This window comes from Phocoena sinus, chromosome 6, assembly GCF_008692025.1.
Source record: "Phocoena sinus isolate mPhoSin1 chromosome 6, mPhoSin1.pri, whole genome shotgun sequence".
NCBI classification, from domain to species: Eukaryota; Metazoa; Chordata; class Mammalia; order Artiodactyla; family Phocoenidae; genus Phocoena; species Phocoena sinus.
Genome location: NC_045768.1, coordinates 45,711,036 through 45,730,325, shown reverse-complemented (window position 1 = coordinate 45,730,325; position 19,290 = coordinate 45,711,036). Strand labels below are relative to the sequence as shown.

The following is a 19,290-nucleotide window of genomic DNA, read 5'->3' as shown; positions in this document are numbered from 1 at the left end:
AGAAATCTAAAATAATGACAGCAATAATAATTATAATGTTTACAAAGGCTTTGGAATTTTCAATATTCCTGTGTCTCTGCTTGAAACACATAAAATTAATATGATGTAGTCACAATTTGTTTCTTGACTATTTTATATTCAGTTATTTTTAATGAAGCAACTAAATTAGGCATAACTTAGTTCAGCTTTAATGTAGTTATGAATATATTTTACTTGATTAAAATGATAAAACTAGGGAGGCCTAAATATTATCTTAAAAGGTTAACTACTGTGTCAATTACAAAATCTAGGGGAAAGATATTTATAAGGGAATAACTATTCTGAAAAGTAACTTCCTTTTGTTCATTTCATTTCATTAAAGACTCAATCAACTTTCACTCTTAATACTAAAATTTTCCTAAATTACACATTGGCTTGCAAATGGAAGTGCATACAGCAAGGCTAAGTCAATTTAACACTAGTGAAGATTCAGAAAGTAATCCATTTTTATTTAATCGGGGTTGGGGGGGACTACTTGGCAGCGTAGGGTGATCTAATTAAATAATTGCCAATTCTACATTGCACTTTGTGTTACATGACGTAATATAAATAAATACCAGTAAAAATCAAATTATTCAGGTATCTAAACAATGATGAGGCCTGCTCTGCCAACAGGTATGCTATAGAGTAGAAGCCTCAATGCCTTAAGACTGAGTAGATTAGGCAAAATTTTTCACCTCTCTGTCTGTTAGGGTGACCAGTTAAAGTATTTACAAAGTTCCCTATGGGAAGTAAATGTGATCATCTATGTAGTATGTCCAATGAGAGGAGGAAACTTGAAAAGGAACAGTTTTGATGTATGCATTAGATTTTTAATCACAATACAAATAAACGGTCATAGATGACAGTTTTCACCTCAGGAACACAATAACTACCTACGTTTAAGTGCCAGACCCCTCTAAATAGACAAATGTCTTCTAGTAGCAACCAGAATAAACAGTTCCTCCCCGCTAAAGCCCTGAAACTTACTTCATCAATAGCACCACACAATCATACCTTGTAGCCTCAGCCAGCCCTTTACCTTGCATCACTAAGGTAGCCACACTGCCATTGGGGCTGTTATCACTGAGTCGTATGGCCCAACGCCAGTTTATTAGCAACTCCAAATGTTGATAAAATCAATTTCTTCGATAAAAGAAAGCATTAAAACTTTGTAAAATAATTTTTAAAAGCAAAAGAGATCTCATTGTTTTGTTTATTTTGTTTTTAGGACTGGGGCAGGAAGCATCTAAAAGATGGTTTTAAAGGAAGAGGACGGCTACTCGCATGGGACGGCATTTTAGTTGTGCTCAAAGTGATGAAAGTTGATTTGCATTATTCTGCCACTAAAACTGAAGCGTCCCGCCCGGGGAAAGCCCCGCCAGCCGCGCGAAGTTCTCCGAAAATGGACTCTGCGGAGAGCTGACATAAATTCACAACTAACTATTCGGGGCCCGCAGGTTTTGCGAGAGAGGGAAGCAACCAGGGACCCGGAGAGCCCCGCGTCCCTCCCTTCCAAGGACTCGTCAGTGCCCCCTCCCTCCTCCTGGAATGGGAAGTGAATGTCACCTGCAGATCTGCCCGACTCTATCGGTCCCTCTCCTCCTCCTCCGCCCAGTTCGGACAGTCTCTAATGCCCAGTTCCAGCCCCGGCCGCCTTCGGCTCCAGTGTCCTAATCCCCCGCCCTTCCCCTTCAAGCCTGTCCCCCGTGGTCCCGGCCCCTCCAAGAACTGCCAGGCGCTGATTGGCGGCGGCGCTGACAGGAGGCGGGGCCTGGAAGTCCCAGCCAAACCCGCCCTCACGTATAAGCCCCTTCTCGGCTCTCTCTCTCCATCCTCTCTCTCTTTCTCCCTCGCTCCCTTCCTCCCTGTAACTGAACAGTGAAAATTCACATTGTGGATCCGCTAACAGGCACAGATGTCATGTGAAAACGCACATGCTCTGCCATCCACACCGCCTTTCTTCCTCTTCTTTCTGTTTCCTTTTTTTCCCCTTGCTCCTTCTCCCTCTTCTTTGTAACTAACAAAACCACCACCAACTCCTCCTCCTGCTGCTGCCCTTCCTCCTCCTCCTCAGTCCAAGTGATCACAAAAGAAACCTTCTGAGCCGGAGGCGGTGGCATTTTTAAAAAGCAAGTACATTGGAGAGAAAGAAAAACAAAAGCAAAACAAAACCCAGGCACCAGCCAGCCAGCACATTTTTTTCACCCCTCCTGAAAACAAACAAACAACCAAACAACCATCAAAACAGTCACCACCACCATCATCAAAACTGTTAACATAGCAGCGGCGACAGCAAACATCACCCTCCGGCCACGGCGTCCACCTAAAGGGATGGTTTTCTCGGCAGAGCAGCTGTTCGCCGACTACCTTCCTCACTCGTGCTGAGCGGGATTTTTGGGCTCTCCGGGGTTCGGGCTGGGAGCAGCTTCATGACTACGCGGAGCGGGAGAGCGGCTACACCATGCGAGGTAAGCGAGCCCGCAGGCACCGTGTCTACCCGGTCCGGCCAACTCCAGCCAGATGGGCGATGGGGGAGGGGAGCGCACCCAGCCGAAGAGGAAAGAGGTTGGCGGGGCGCAGTTACTGAGTTCGTGTTCGCAGTTGGGCTGCAAATGGCCTGGGCGTAGAAAGTTGTGGGAAGGTGTTGATGCCTCTCAGGAGTTCTGGAGGGACACGGGAGGGCGCTTTTTGGAGAGGGGGACGACGCTAGTTGCTTCTTCCCAGTCCTTGAGTTGTACTGTACCATTTTGGGGTGTCACTCTCGGGTGCGGATGCGAACGCCGGTTGGAGGGAGAGCCGGGAGAAGTATGCCTCTGGGCAGAAGCCGCTAGAAGCGCAGGGCGCGCGGCGGTCGCCAGCCCGGGTTAGGCGCGCGGGGCTCACGGGCAGGCGGCCAGGCGGGTACACACACTCTTCAGGTTACGAGGCCCACCGGCGTCCAGGTCAGCGGACAGTGTCCCTTCGTGGGAGTGGTAGGCAGAGGGGACGGTGTCGTGGGACTAGACACAGATTCCGGGTTCGTCCCCTGCGCGCGTACCTCGCGCCGGAGCTGCGCCCTGGCCAGGTCCGCGTGCCCGAGCCCGCGCGGCCCAGGGACGAGCGCCACCCTGAAAAAGTTGTGCGGAGAAAGTTCCAGAGGATAAAAGCCCGCGCTACCCGCGGCGGGGAAGGCTCCTTTGTCAAAGGGCCGCTGCGGGAGGTAGTGCTGGGTGAACCTTCGGGCCAGGACCCCCAGCGGCGACTGCGGTGGCAGGTCTCCTGGGCTAACTGGCGGCGGTGGGGTGACGCGCCGGGGACAGGGGCAACACACTTGTTCCGGCTGCACTTTGGGTTGCCCGGGCGGATGGCCTGGCCCGCTTTAGGGAATCACTTGATCCGTCTCCTCCCCTGCGGTGCCAGGACCTTCACATTTCCTGCGCGCTGTGCCCAGAGCCGCTTTCCTCCACTGTCTGCTTGGCCACAACTTCACTCTTCTCTCGGAGAGCGGGCCGGGTGCCCGCGTGCCATGGGGATAAGTGCGAGCCTCGGAGCACCCGCCGCCTCACACTCCCCAGTGTTTCTTTCTAGCCATTCTGCGTTTCTTGCGGTGGAGCGGGGGCGGGGGCTCTCCTCTCCTCCTCCTCTGTCCCTCTGGGTCCTGGCAACAGAAAGGTGGAAACGGCCAGCTCCGGACCTTCCTACATCCCCGAGCCCGCGTGACAGGTAGACTGGCCAAGAAGAACTTGGGAGAGTTGGGCTGCAAACACTCATCGCCTTCCACTCGGCTGTGTTCACCTCCCATCCACATTCCCAGTACCTCTTGAGGAGCGTCGGGATGGGGTATCGGGCATGTTCCCCCTGCTCCGCTCGAAGTGAATCCCGAGCCTGGACGCTAGAGCAGAGACTGGGTTAGCCAGCTAGGCGCTGGGACGTGGCAAGAAAGGGAAGGGGGAAGAGGAACAGAGAGGCCGTCCATGGAGGTGGGTGGGAGGGAGGTAGCTGAAGCTAAGGGACAGAGACGTCCTGGTGAAATGGTCTTGATTGACCCGCATACTGGTAGTGGGGGCCCCGTGAGTGCGAGCTGGTTCCAGTTTAGTGTCCCGATTGGGGGATTGGTCACATGCTCCACTGCCCAGATTCTTTCAGGAAACTATACTTGGGTAATTGGCGAGTGCAGAACCTTTAAGTTAAGGACGCCCTAGTCTTTGTTTTTGTTTTTCTGTCCCGTCTCACCACCATCCTCTCTCCTTTCAGTTTCCCTTGCTCCTCTCTGGGGTAGCCAGTTCGTCCAACTCCTACTTCTCCCTTTCCAATCAATATTCCTCCCGTGGCTGAGTTCTTATGTTCTGAAGGTCTGAAACCATGCGCCACGTCAGTTCCAACCCGGCACTAGGGCCTGGGGCCAAAAGCCACTCACTCTCCCCTTAAATTGTAGAAAACAGACGAGTGTGGGACAAGAGTGGGTTGTAGCTTGATCGCACTGCTCCTGAAGGAGCAGTTTGCCAGCGACAGTCCAGATTCGCCAAGGCGCCCACTTCGGGGACTCGAGAAGCTTGACGCCAGGTGCTGCCTCTTACCTTGAGAAAGAAATGGAAGCTTACTCCCCCCCCCCCCCCCGCCCCGCCCCGCCAACTCACCCCACAGCCCCAGAGGGTTCTAACTTAAGACAGCTTTCAGGGGGCCCGGGGGAACGCTCTGGAGAAAAATCAACCTTAAAAGGTGGTGGAGTCCTCTCTACCTCCTGGGCTCTCCGTTCTTGACCCTTTACTGTCCCTCCTCTGCCATCTCTGCGCGTTTCCTACAGACCGTGCCCTTCCGCGTCATCAGAGGTGATTGTATAAGGATGGAGAAAAGGTCCAGGCTACTCAGACGTCTTATGAGAGTCAGGGGTTGAACTTGAGTGTGAACTTGAGAAGTGAGAGCGGAAACGAATCAACTTTCTCTTGTGCCTGGGCTACTAAGCAGTCTATATCGGGGGAGGGGGCAGTTTTTGAACTCAGCTTTACAGTGCGCCCACTCCCTTTCCCCCTACACCACACACGCGCGCACGCACACACGCGCGCGCACACAAACACGTCCCCCATCCCCGGGTGGTCCCAGTCTGTTATTCAGCCTCGGCTCCACGGTTTGCATTTGGCAACTCTACTGGGTCAGGGCACTTGGCACAATGCAAAGTTGGTCCAGGATCGAGTGGTCGCCCTGGGGACCAACACAGTAAACCCACCCCCGACCGCCGGCCTCCACCCCGCCCCCGCCAGGTCTGGGATAGTTATGAGACTTTATCCCGAGGGAAGCTCTGGGGTGAGAAAGGGGTTAAGAGGCTCTGATCCTTAGGTCATTGTCCTACCCCACGGCTGCACTGAGTCGGTCCCCAGCGCTACGGCTTAGTCGGGGCTGGCCTGGGGCGGAGAAGGGTGTATTTGGTGGCGCACAAAGCCTTTCACCCTTTGTCTGCTACAGAGTACCTACCACATGAGGTCTAGAGATGCTACTTCGTAGATTGCATTATTGAAAAGGATAACTTATGAATGCGGGAGGACTTTTAATTGGATCCGTCCATAGGTGAGAAACAAGTGAGCCGAGGTGTGGATTTCATGACTCCTTCCTGGAAGCCTGCTAGCTGTTTATTACACAGGAGCACCGAATGGTCGGATTTTCACCCTGCCTCCGCAGAAAACCCTGCTTCCAAAAACAGGGGCACAGATGTCGTCGCAATCAATAGGTGATTGTGGCTCCGGCGGATTAGAAATCTGGTTTTTATCCTTGCTGTAAACAAGGAGGGGCTTGGCTTTTCTAAAGTCCGGTTTTCATCTATTATTTTCAGGTAGTTAATTTTTATGAACTGCTAACTTTAGAAAAGAAGCGGCTTGCTCTCAGAGGTATGGCAACCCTTGGGAAGTCTGGAGCTCTGAACGTCCTGATGGCCAGGCCTTTAAATTTCCTGAACCTGTTCTCAATCTTAATTTCTTCCAAAAATTCCAATTAAATATTTCTAACCAACATTCCACCTCCCACAACTAAAAAAAATTTGTGGAAGGACCTCTCTGTCAGTAGTCATTAGTAATTGTTCATTAAGTAAGTATCAGTAAGCTGTCTTTATAATCCAAGAAAAGTAAACATTCAAACAATTCAAAGAAAAATCCTAAAGCTATATTTCAAGTATTGTTGAAAAAATATATAGCCAGAAAATTGTTTTTCTTAGGTGGTTACATCTTGGGACTCTCTCCTCCCCCATTAACACAGAAGGGCGTGACATCCTGGACTTCCGGTATACATATTAGTACCATTAAGGCTTTTAACTTTTCTATATTTTCAGATCATCAGGAATTGGGAAACCAGGATGGAAATAGAAAGGGAGAACTTTGAGCAGCAGGCTTCATAAACATGGGGGATACAAGATTAAAACTCCTTTGTAGCGTTCATTTAAAACTCACAAGTCCTGGATTTTCCATCAGCAGCAGTATAATTTGCTGTACTGTTTAGAAAAATCTTAAAGGATTTCTTGCATCATTATTAAAGAGGTTTATGTGAAGTTTAACTTTAACATAACTAACACATTTATTTTATATTCAATCAAAAGAAATGTCCACATTTAGTTAATTTGGTAACAATTTGTTAGACACTAAACTATTTACAACCATAAAAGCAACTATTCATGTGTGTATGCAATACAAATACACTGTATTTTAAATGTACATGTTTCATACTCATGAAGCCTAATTTTACAGCAGCAAAAATTTTCCAGCATGAAGAAAATATTAAGTTTCAGGGTTGGTCTTCGTGAACATGGCATTCCAGCTGTGTAACAATTCCTACTTTTTGTTCCCCCCTAAAAGTAGCATATGCAGAATTGTCACTAGGATTTTTAAATGATTCAATACAGGCAGTTTTCCTAGATAAAAAGACAAGTAAAACTTTTTTTCAGCTTTATGTAGTTTTTATACTTTTTGATACAATAGTGTTAAGAAGTAAAAGTGTGAATCACAAGGCATTAACTAGATTTTTTTCACTGCTATGAATAACATACCTCTTATTTAAAGTACATATTATAGCATTCAATTAATAGAGTTAAAAATATTCTAGTAAATTATTAAATTTTAAAATTCTTTATATGAGGGTCTGCCGGTGTTCTGCAAATTTGTAAATAAAGTGAGGTTTTAAACTGTGAACAGTAACATTAGTGCCACTGTACCTTGGAGAAATCTAAGCCTTACAGGTATATGAAGATATAGGAAAATTAATGCCAAAGTTAAAACCATCAAATTTTAGCCCGATTAAAACATATCAAAAATTATGAACACATACGTTATTAGTGCAAATTTATTAGTGATTGAGATGACTTAAATTATATATATTTTTATCATTCTAGTATTATGATGAGAATTTCTTAAGACTAAATCGTTTCTGTGTCTCTTCCATAAAGACAAAAACAGGCCTTAAATTATATTGCCATTAATTTTATGTAATTGACATTAACAAAGTATTTTATTGTGATGTTAAAATATACAGAAAAGTAAATATTAGGAATGGAAATTTTGCTTAATAATTAATATAAGGTTTTTAAAATTCTAGATATAGTTTTATTATTCCAACCATTCTTACATAAAGAACAGAAATTAAGTAGACAAATGAAATAAATCTTTTGTAATGTAATGCATAATGACCTTTGATAAAATGAGCACTCTACACATAAAGTATTATTTCTGTAACGTTGTAATCATCTTCCAATTACAGCTTCGTGCAAATATTTATCTTACTTTGACTAGAATCTGTGACTTAACAGAATCCCTAGCAGATAATAGCAGTCTTTGGAGGCGTCTGTTGATACACACTGATACACAATATGTATATGTATGTGCCTATAACCACCCACTCAGAGAAGAAGAATGAATATGTGAGAGAGAAAATCATTCTTATCTTTGCTTTCTCAATCCACACTTCCAAATTCAAACATATATAGAGAAACAGAAGCAACTTTCCAGAGCCTTCAAAAAGAATAAATGAATACATGTGGTACTTTAGTCACATTAAAACAAACAAACAAAAAACTCTTAATATTTATAAATAATCTACACAAAACTCCATTATACTACCTAATGATAATTAGAGGGAAAAGGAATCAAAGAATTTAGGACTGCCAAGTAAATAAAATATTCCCTCTCAAATTAGGCAACAAATTCATAGATAACAAGGCTTATGCCATGAATTTGAAGGATGTCTCCTTTGTAGCAAAAGACAAAGGGAGCATAGAGGAATAAATATTGATTGAACTAATCATCTGATGAATAGAAATGAGATTTACCAGTGCACCAATATAATAGGCTATGTTAACTAGTTCTTTCTTAGCGCATATGCTGCCCTTTCAACCCCTGACCCCATCCATTTCAGTTCTTAATGAGGGAAACCACAGGTGTTATAACGGCATTTATAGAGAATCAAGCTAAATATAATAACCATGTGGTTAACTAATGGCAGTGGGGAGTGGGTTCTTATGAAAGGAAATATTGAGATCGTAGCGTCACAAACAAAATTATTATGCATTGCAAAGCACTTAGAATTTTGGCTTCCTCTCTTCACCTTTAAAATTATGTGGCCATCAATATTTCAAGTCCTAGATTTGTTGTCTGCAACAAATAATAAGTGCGATTTCATTAATGGTTATCTGGGGAGTTAAAAATAATATTCAAAGTATATTTTATCTACATTGTGTAATATCTTGCATAGCAAGCATTTAAAACATTTAAAAATAACTCTTTAAAGGCATAGTGTTTTCTACTAAATGTAATATGCATTTTTCTTGGTTAGTCCTTATTTTATAACTATTAGAAATAGAATTTACTTTATGATAATTATTACAACGTTATGGTAAACTTTGTTTTAAATTCAATTGGATGTTCTTGGCTTAGGCATGTTCCTACAGAGGTCAAAATAAACATATTACCTTTGCCAAAACGTGAACCTAAAAACTCGTTCAAAAACCTGTTCTTATAAAAGAACATAGGTAATTTGCTTTGACTTAAGCGTGTTCACCTCTGCATGTGAAATTTTATTAACTGGGTGGGTATGCTGACTTTGTAAATGACTTAACTAAAAAGGGTATTTATTGGTGTCATTTTTTGTGTGTGATTAGTTTTCATATCATGTGGCCCTGGGTTATATTTCTCAAATTCAGAGGAATTACAGACATCAGCAAAAAAAAAAAAAAAAAAAGACAGAGGTGGGGACAAATAATCTGGTTGATTACCGAATTATGTTTTTTGTTACTAGCCTGCTTATTGCTTTGTACTCATGTAAACCCAATATCCTGGTACCGTGGGACATATGAAAGATTTGGAATGCTTAAAGAAAACTTACATAGATTTTTATTTCATAGTAAAGCTTTTTTCCCAGTGAATGTTGTGACAAGTCAATTTTAAATTATATTTTTAAAAATTTTCATATGACTGTCCAATAAACCGTCCTTCTTTAAAGACTGTTACACCATTACCTGCATTTTATTAGGATTATATTGTAATCATGGGACAGTAGCAGATATACAGTATTTTAATATTGACTTAGAAGTACAGAAGGTCCTCGCTGAATTTGGGCACCAAGTTATCCTTTAAAAAAGAAACAGCAAAAGCTTTTTTAAAAGGCCTTGGCATTTTTAATCATTACTTAGCATGGAATAAATGAGTATTACTGGCTGCAATAAAAAGTAGAATATTATTTTATTTTAATCTTCTGACTAGTTTTTTAAAATATCATTTTTAAATACAAATTTCTCTCCCTATTTGGAACCAGCCAAGCTTGATTCTCCCCTGTTCTGAAAACTTTGTCAACCTCATTGATCATCTCATTTCTAGGAGTCCAAATTAAGATATCCTCTCAAGAATGGGAACAAGACCATCTTCCTGAATATTTCAATTTTCAGTTTTAATTTTAAAAGGGACAGGCACAAAGATTTCATCTTCTGCAGCCACGTATATACTAATAGAAATGTATGTGACTCACATTCATTTATCCATGATTTATTGAGCATCTAGTCAAAGTGAGGCGCAAAACTGAGCCGTAAGGATGCCCAAGTTGATAAAACATTAGACAACTGGTGAGGTCAAAGCTATGATCAAAGTGAGAGCAGAACAGAATACAGTAGGGATGCTATCAGAACATCAGAGTAGCTCTCACAGGGGAAGTGATGTTTGAGATGGGCCTCTAAGGATGCATAGAAATCTGTCTTTTGGTTAATTTATTCATCATAAATGAGATTTATTAAATTATTGTTTCTTGTATTTCACACTTGCCTTTTATAGTAGGTGCTAGGTGAAATTTAGTTTATGGAAGTAGAACTGTTCCAAAAAGATCATATCCTGATGTAGAATAACTAGTAGCATTGTTCCCAAATCAAACTCTTACTAGTAAAATAATTTACAAGTGACAATTTAAAAAAGAAAACTCTAAAGTAACTCTTAAATTACAAAAAGAAAATGTACAGAATTAGACAAATATCAGAGTGGGGAAGAATGTAACTTGCAAAAAATGAATCACTAGGAAAAAAATACAATGTTCTTATACATTTGTTTTTATAAGAGAAATTCTTATCTTTGTAAAATAAGGAATAAGGACATGGCTGATATATATTGAGCTTCATTTTCTTTAACATTTAAGGCATTACCTGAAAATAGTGATATCTACTCTAGAGAGTATCTTAGATTACTAGATATCAGGAAGAATAAAATCCATTGAAGTAATAGGGCATGTCGGCAGTATCTGAGGGCAATAGTGATATTCCTCAAACTTTTCCATTTCAAGAACTTGGATGTAAGATTGAACTCTGAAAATTAAACTATAAAGTCAACAGATAATAGTCTTGCTGACTTTTGAGTTATTCTCTCCCTTAAGCATATTTAAAGATGGAGAAATCCTGGACTCCTAGGCAGTAACAGAAATGTGAGTGTGAGAAACAACTATTGGCCATGTCCGTCGTCCTAGCACTATCTATCTATAGGTAAATCGCTGATGAAGCTTAAAAAAGTATCTACTGCAATTCACAAGTAGGCTCTTCACTTTGAAGTGATAATTTGACTTTCTGGTCTTCTACATTAGCTCTTGTGAGCTTAGTTAACTTGAATCCTCGTACTAAGGTCTAATCTACTCTGAAACTCTGGTGAGATCAAGTTTCTGAGCCTACAAAACTGAAAACCAGACCCTAGACTGGGGAGAATTCACAAAGGTGAATGTCACCATTTGAGACTTCCAGGCAGCCAAATTGCCACTCTTGATCATAACCCTCCGCATTAGCATAAACCTCATCGTCAAATTTCTACACAGTGAGCAAGACCACATAGTCATACATTTTCAGTCTTGAAAAATAGATAATTTTTTAAAGTACAGATTATCAATTGGAATTTATTAGACTAAGGAATGGTACTTTTTTGTTGTTGCAACATATCCTGACAACATAATGGCTACTGTACTTAATCTATTTACTTCATGGAACTGGAAGAATTCAAGAAGTGGCTGACTGACCCCATTTTTTGAGGCTTTTCCAAAAAGGTGAAAGGTTGGAAGAGAGGGCACAGAACGGCCCCTCTAACTTTTAGGAGCTTTGACTGAACAGTTATTAAATAAGGCAACTGGTTTTCTGGATACTCCCTCCCTCGCTTCTTTTTTTTTTTATATTTAAAATATTTTAATTTATCTGTACCGTTATATTTAGACATCACAATACAGTACTCAGCTTCAGACCGAGTTAGGTTATCAGGTTAAACTGAAAAGTATACTTGTTGACAGTGCTTTCTATTTCAAAAGGTGAATATAATACAAAACAAAAGAAAAACAAAACTAAGATTAGTATCAAGTAGAAGTATGAAATGGGAGTAATTTTTCTGAAAAATGGCATTGAAATGATATTACAATCTGTGATTCCATTCCTAACTCTGGAATAAAATCTGGCCTGTCATGTGATGGGTCACACCGTTTATCTGAGCTTAAAAACAAATTTCTGTAAGTTTAGGTGGTAATAAAAGGACAGTTGTGTAAAAGGACAGTGATATGATCAGATTGGTCAGAAACTGCAGTTAGTTAAAACACAAAAATCAACATCAAGAAAAAGCAGCCTTTAGAGAACTCTGAAAACCAAGAACATTTTAGCTTATATCTGCCTCCCTCACTTCTTACTGTGGTTCCTCTGGTGCTCATCTCTGGCATCGTATGTTATATGACAGTGGACACATATACCCACTTCATGTTATGCCTGGGCCAGTGTGCTTTTCTTGGTGGTAAATATAGATTGAACCTTTGGAGAACAGTAGTTTACTTGAATGCCATATGTAATATGAATCTAGATTTTTTTACTCTGGCTTTTATGGAAATATGTTTATTAAGTAAACACTAAACCACTATTTGATCTTTCCCTTAAAAAGGCTATTTAAAGACTGTCTTGTTAAATAGGATCAGAATGTGTTCTTGCCTATAATTGATTCTGAGGATATGAAATTCAAACAGTAGCACTATTTTTATTTGCCTGAATAGTGAAATGAAAATAATTGAAACTATTTATCAAACCACATTTAAAATATGTTTAATTTCACGTGTCCAAGGAATGGATCGCACAAGTGCTTCATATGGGTTCCGTAACACTGGATTAGCATAAAAACCCATATTCCAAGTTGCCCAAGTAAAAGTTTCATTATAGAGCTTGAGCCAGAATGAACACTCCAGTCATAGTTTACCATCCAGCAGCTGCTGGCTGCTAGATTCCAGAATCAAACAGTAATGTGCAAGCTTAAAGAACTCAGGCATGTTCAGTTTCTAATGAGTGATTGGCTATCCTTATCATTGTTGGGTCAAATAATAAAATTATTACATACAGCATTTCCTGTTAACTTGTACATAAGTTGTTCCTGACACAAAGCAAAGGGATTAGACTTTTTTTCTTTTTAAGAAGAAACCTTGTTCCAAATTTCCACAGTTGTTGAATATGAGCAAATGCCACACAGTCTGATTTGAAAAGAGGAACATTTGTTCAGGAAAAATACATTGTATCATTAAGGTGCAGTGCTTCTTGATAATAATTGTTTTAATATTTTGGATAAATTCATTTAGAAATTTTTAGGGTCCTATACTATTCATCAGTTTGCTCTAAAATTAAGTTTAAAACAAATGGCCCAATATTCTGGTTTTTTTCTTTTAAATCCTGACTACTTTTAAAAGGCAATCCTAAGCACTTTCACCCTTGCATGTATATTTTCATTCCTGTTATCTGAAAAAAAAAAAAAGCTAAGTACCAAAGGAACAGGGCTTTTGGAGTATCTTTCCAAAGACAGCTCAGAAATATCAATAATAAGAATGCTAATAAGGTAGCCTTAATACCCTTCCAATTGTGTTTTTGTTTTATTTTGTTCTGTTAACTTAATATCACTAAAAGTCATTTCTGGTTGCCACCCGTGTCACAATAAATTAAAGTTTATTTGATTGGTTTTAGAAAGTGTTGTTTTGTATTGAAATAAATTAATTCTGAAATTTTTTCCACCGAAATTTCATTAATGATTTCTGAAAGGTTACCTAACATGGTTGACATGAGTGTTGATTTAGAGTCAGAGATAGACTTTCTTTTATCATAATACAATGACCAAAAAGTAAAAGAAAATATGACAGAGTTTTGGTGACACTCCCAATAGTGGATCAGGTTTAAATATGATTCAACAAATCCTGATTATTGAGTACTTACAATGTATAAGAAGCAATGCCCTCTGAGATAACAGTCTCAGGCACAACAAAAGTGGTTTTCTTACAAAATTCCTAAAGAATTCCTTAGATAATCTTTGTTTCATTTGAATTTCTGAAATATCCAGTGTTGCTTATACCCCTTTTTCTAAATGTGAAAATATATGATTTGTCCATAATTATTTGTTAAAAGAAGTTGAGACCAGAGTTTGACTTCAATCAAGGGCTTTTGACTCTGAGTCCAGTTCTATTTTCATTACTCTGTGCTTTCTCTCTTAGGCTGTGCTGTACTATTTTTTACCATCCCTGTACGCACAGCAGACATCACTCATCAATTATGGCATTAATACTTGCTAAGTCCAGATGCAACTTGTACTACCATTTGACCAGTATTGGCCCTCAAGATAAAACTTGGTACCCAAACTCTCATGAGTTTTTTGGCCATATAAAGAATACATATTAATATAGTAAAACTATATATTTCATCCAATCACAGGATCCTCTTGGACAAGCCGTAGTTCTCCACAGTTTTCACTCCTAAAATAATGATCATGACATTTACCAATCTCAGGAAAAATTAAAATAAGTATTATGGAAACATCTACAGATTCTGAATGGAAACTGTCCAGTAAAAATAATAGCAAAGTCAAAGTATATATAGTAAAAATTTTTGTGAACATAATTACTGCCTTGAAGATTCTGAAATTTAATTTCATAAATTTAAATTTATGAAATTTAAATTTCATAAATTGACAGAGATTTCATATTTTTAGTGAAATTACATATTTATAGATGTTTCCTCCACTAAGATCCTAACCTAGCTGCCTCTAATTTAATGAAAGAAACAACTTTATGGGTAGCTCTAAAGACTGTTTATGTCTAAATATGAAATTCCTCTTTATTCAGTAATCAAAATGCACTTGCCTAATAGTTTGTTAATTCACTCATTTGTCCCTCAGTTTGTCAGTTCTCTCCTCTGGTTTTTATGTTTGTTAAGAGGAGGGTTATTGGGCTTCCCTGGGGCGCAGTGGTTGAGAGTCCGCCTGCCGATGCAGGGGACACGGGTTCGTGCCCCCATCCTGGAGGATCCCACATGCCCCGGCTCTGCAACGGGAGAGGCCACAACAGTGAGAGGCCCACATACCGCAAAAAAAAAAAAAAAAGAGGAGGGTTATCTATCTTTGGCCATAAGCATTTCAAACACAGTAATGGGTTGAATAGCCAAGCATACCACTATTTATCTGAGTTTAATTAATTTTGTCTGATTGATTGGCTGGAATTGAAAGTCTCAGCAGCACACCATTTATATCAAAGCCCTGTTATCATCCTATCCAACTCTGTCTTGTACAAGCATAAAATATTTTCTTAAGGAAAAAACCTTGACAACATTAAGAGAGTGCCATGTGTAATTGTGCCCAGCAATATAAAGAAAAAAAAAATTAAATTTGACATTCATTCTGAATAAATGTAGAGTTCTGCTCCTCTGCAACAATATTGCAATGTAATGTGTTTTGCATTTTGGCTGAAACATAGTATCCCTTACATTGAGCTATCATTTATATGATTAATTTTTATGCTTTCACATTAAGCTCATTCACATTTCTTTAAAAGCATATTTATTAGTCCACTGTTACTGATTTTTCAGACCTCTTTTGTGTAAGCTGTGCTGTACAAACATAGCTTGAAACACCAACCCTACCCTGCCGTTTATTCTCCGGGACTCAAATTGATCTTATTATATAATGGTCCTGATTCCCACAACTCGACTAAATTTGACCACAGATACTATTAGAAAGAAAATGGACTGCATCAGAGTCTGCGCTGGGTTGTCTTCATCTTGCATCTAGTATCTAGTATGTTTGATAACATCACACTGGAAAAAACTGTAGGCTTATCTCAAGTGATTCTCTTTGTTTTACCTCATGTAAAATACTTTCTGTGCTTGCTCTTTTAGAAATAGTGGAATATTTCTCTATACTCATTAGTTCTGTCAGTCTTTGCACTGTAACTGCTCTTAAGGAATATTCTGAAAACATTTTTAAAGGGAATTCTGTAAACCTGGGAGGAGCTGACAGATGCAGTCTCATCTCTTTATAAATGTAATCGCAGGTAAAATTTATAATACTGTCTTGCCTGTGTTGAGTGCGCTATAGTTCTCAGCGAGTTTCTGTAGATACCGTCTGGGTGATGCACAAAGCATCTTGTGAGATAATGCAGGACAGGTATAAATAAGAATGTGCCCTGGTAGCTAAGCCAAAGAAAATCCAAAACAGAGTGCTTTTTTAACAGTTTAAAAATGCAGTTTCAACATCTTAAAAACAGCCCCACAAAACATAAACAATTGTTTTATAAAAAGAAGAAATATAAGTGGCTAACAAACAATTGGAAAGAAAGAGCTCAACTTCACTTATTAAAGAATTAAAACAATATTAGTGGCATCTTCACCTGTCAAATTGTAGAGGGTGTGATGAATTGGACACCCTCATATTCTATAGTGGGTGTTTATATTGGTACAGTCATTGAGCCTAAACCCTTAAAATGATCATACTCTTTGGCCCAGTAATTCACTTTCTGGGAATTTTCCCAAAGGAAATAAAGTGTCAAAATAATTTATTCCTAAAGTCTTGTACCTAAAGATTTGTTATAGCCTCATTATGATATTTTCAACAATATAGGGAAACTTCTGTTGTAATGCTCTTTACCAGCACACTTTCATTTAGTATGTACTTATTCTTATACTAGTATGTAGTCACCGTGTTTAATATACTTCACTAGTATTAAATGTTTGTATGTATTCGACAATGTGTTTTAGGTTCTAGGGATAAAATGGTGAGCAAGAAAGACATCATCCCTGATATCACTGAACCTAAATACAAATAAAAAGTTAAAATGCAAAATTGTATATACTATGTGATCCAAATCATATAAAATGCACAAAAAAGAAATTAAAGCAAATGTATAAAAATGTCCAAAGTTACCTTTCGATATTAAGTTATCAGGTAATTATTTTCTCATTGCTTTTTCTGGACTTTCAAAAACTTCCACACATTCTCTGTAGATTAGTCTGTAGATAAGTGTCACAGTGAATGCTCAATTACTCTGGCATAGCAGTAAGGCTGTCCTTTATCTACGAGTCATTGTATTTTAGCTCATGCATTTGCCTGAGGTCAGCTCGTATGATAATAGGGTTAAGGTTGAAAGTTTAATGGCTCACTGAGAAAATTAGCTTATTTAATACTTGTACAACTATTCACTCATTCATCACCAGACATTTATCAAGGGCCTATTATGCACCAGGCACTCTCCTAAGTGTTGAAGATACAAGGGTGATTAGAATTCAGTCCCTTCATCTGAAGAGCTTAGAGTCTAGTCTTCTTGAAAGCCATATGCTGTAATTTACAATAAGTACTGGAAATAATAATAATAATATGCAGTTAAAAACCTTTCTCCATCATTGGGAAACAAAGGGTTCTGCCTTATTAAATTCTTATAAAGAATAGTATAACATTGCTTTTTTTGTCTCTGAAGGCTCATATTAATGTGAGAGATATATTACTTTAAATGTTGAAGGAAAGATCAGGATACTCATATTGAAAAATTAATCAACTTGCCTTATTTTACCTTCATTAAACTAACCCATATTTATCTCCTGACAACACTGGTGAGCTTTGTAATCCCTAGAGATGTTAAAGAACACCAACATAAATATACTCAAGTCTCAAAATATAAGCGCTGGAGGATGAATTCATACCTACTGGTGGGGCTGTGGGAAGATTTTTAAAATATTCCTATGTTCTGAGATAGACGACGAATCTCCATTTGCCTTTAAGACTGTTGGGAACTCATTGGTACTTGTAGGGCAGAATTCAAGTATGATATACCCTGCTAAGGTAGTCTCATTTCATGTGTACTCATCCCCCTGGGTCAGTGGTTCAAAACAGGTGGAAATTTTGCCCCCAGGAGATATTTGGCTGTTTTTCATTGTCACAATTGAAGAGGTGCTACTGGCCTCCAGTAGGTAAAGGTCAGGAGCGCTGCTAAACATTCTACAATGTACTGGACAGCTCCCCAAAACAAAGAATTATTCTGCCAAAATGTCCATAGAGCTGATTGAGAAACACATGAAGGCTTTCTAACTGGAATCACTTTACAGATCCTCAGTTTTCCTACTGTATCCTCTGAGAAAGCTGGCTCTTCTTTTCCTCCTCTGCTTTCACAGTGATCTCACTTCCATTCCACAAAAGGAAGACTGAGCTCTCACTCATTTCAAATTGTATTATGTGCATGGTTCCCAAGATGGCAAAACTTGCATTGCACTACAACAAAGGAACAATTCGAAAGTTTGATTTTGATGCTGAGAAAATGAATAATTCTAATGAAAGGGCAAAACATCTTTTTACAAGTCAGGTAGTTTCTACTTCTTTACTTCCAACAAAATTGAAGGAAGACTTAACTAAATTGTCAGTTATAGATCATTAAAGATAGTTTTTGATGATAGAATGCTATGTGATTTGAGGCATAGATTTCAGGAGTTTAAATAAGTGATTAAACTGCTTTGGCAATATTTTTTCCACTTCCACCTACATATTTATGTGAATACGTTTTCAACACCTATTTCTAGAAACAAAAATAGGAATAGAAGTGATTCTAAACCCCATTACATTCTAGTAGTAAATAATAGACAAGCATAATTACCAGAAATAATTGGAAGGGAAAAAAAGCCTCATCTGGCTTATTAAGAGATGAATTTCCTTTAAATATTTAATTTTATGTTTAGTAAATATAAAATTTGTAATATAATTGTGTAATTTTTATTGACTGTGATTTAGCGACAATGATAACAATAAATCAATCCAGAAGGAAAGTTAAAACTCAGAACTTGTGTTCATAGAGGAAAAATGTGAAATTTGAACATATATATATTTTGTGTGTGTGTGTTGTTGTTGTTACAGAGGAGTATTATCAGGTGATTAATAAAACACTTTCAAGTATGAAAATTTTGACATTAGAATAAAATTCTATGGGGAGAGTGAAATGAAAGTGTGAATTTAAGAAGAAAAATATATATTGAAAAATTTCTAGGAAGAGCTTATTTATGATTTTCTTTTCAAATGTATGATACAGATATCAAAACATTTTGAGATTTATTAGATTCCATTAATATATTTAAAGAGCAATTCATCAGTTTCATTTTAAAATATAAAATCTAAAATGACTCAGAAATTACATCCCTTGCAGTGATATATAGTATGTACTACATAGTCTACTTTTATAGTAATTCTAGGGTGAAGGGGAATGCTCCAGACCCTATGATTCCTAGTCTATGGTGCTCTGCCATGCTTTTTTTCAGGTCCATATTAACCTGGTATCATAATTGCTTAGGAACTTCATTAGATTGAGTACCTAGGCAACAACTATTTCAAACTCTAAGACGAACCAAGAACAATAACCTGTTCTCCATTAACTTTTTCTTAAATAACTAGGCACAATCATATCTGAGAGTCTTTGGACAGTAACCAACTATTTATTCCACCCAAGTTTCTGAAGTGCCAGTTTTCTGTAGAAGTTCTGGATGACCACTAA

General features: G+C 38.9%; 1 protein-coding gene across 1 annotated transcript in view; it reads left to right on the top strand.

The window, feature by feature from the left end:
* Window positions 1–2,123: 2,123 nt before the first annotated feature.
* The window catches only part of RORB (RAR related orphan receptor B), a 189,562-nt gene continuing 172,395 nt past the window's right edge, over window positions 2,124–19,290 (top strand). The window contains exon 1 of the mRNA XM_032636244.1: window positions 2,124–2,489. Coding sequence (XP_032492135.1) covers window positions 2,483–2,489 — 7 coding nt within the window. The 5' untranslated portion in view covers window positions 2,124–2,482. The remainder of the gene's footprint in view (window positions 2,490–19,290) is intronic.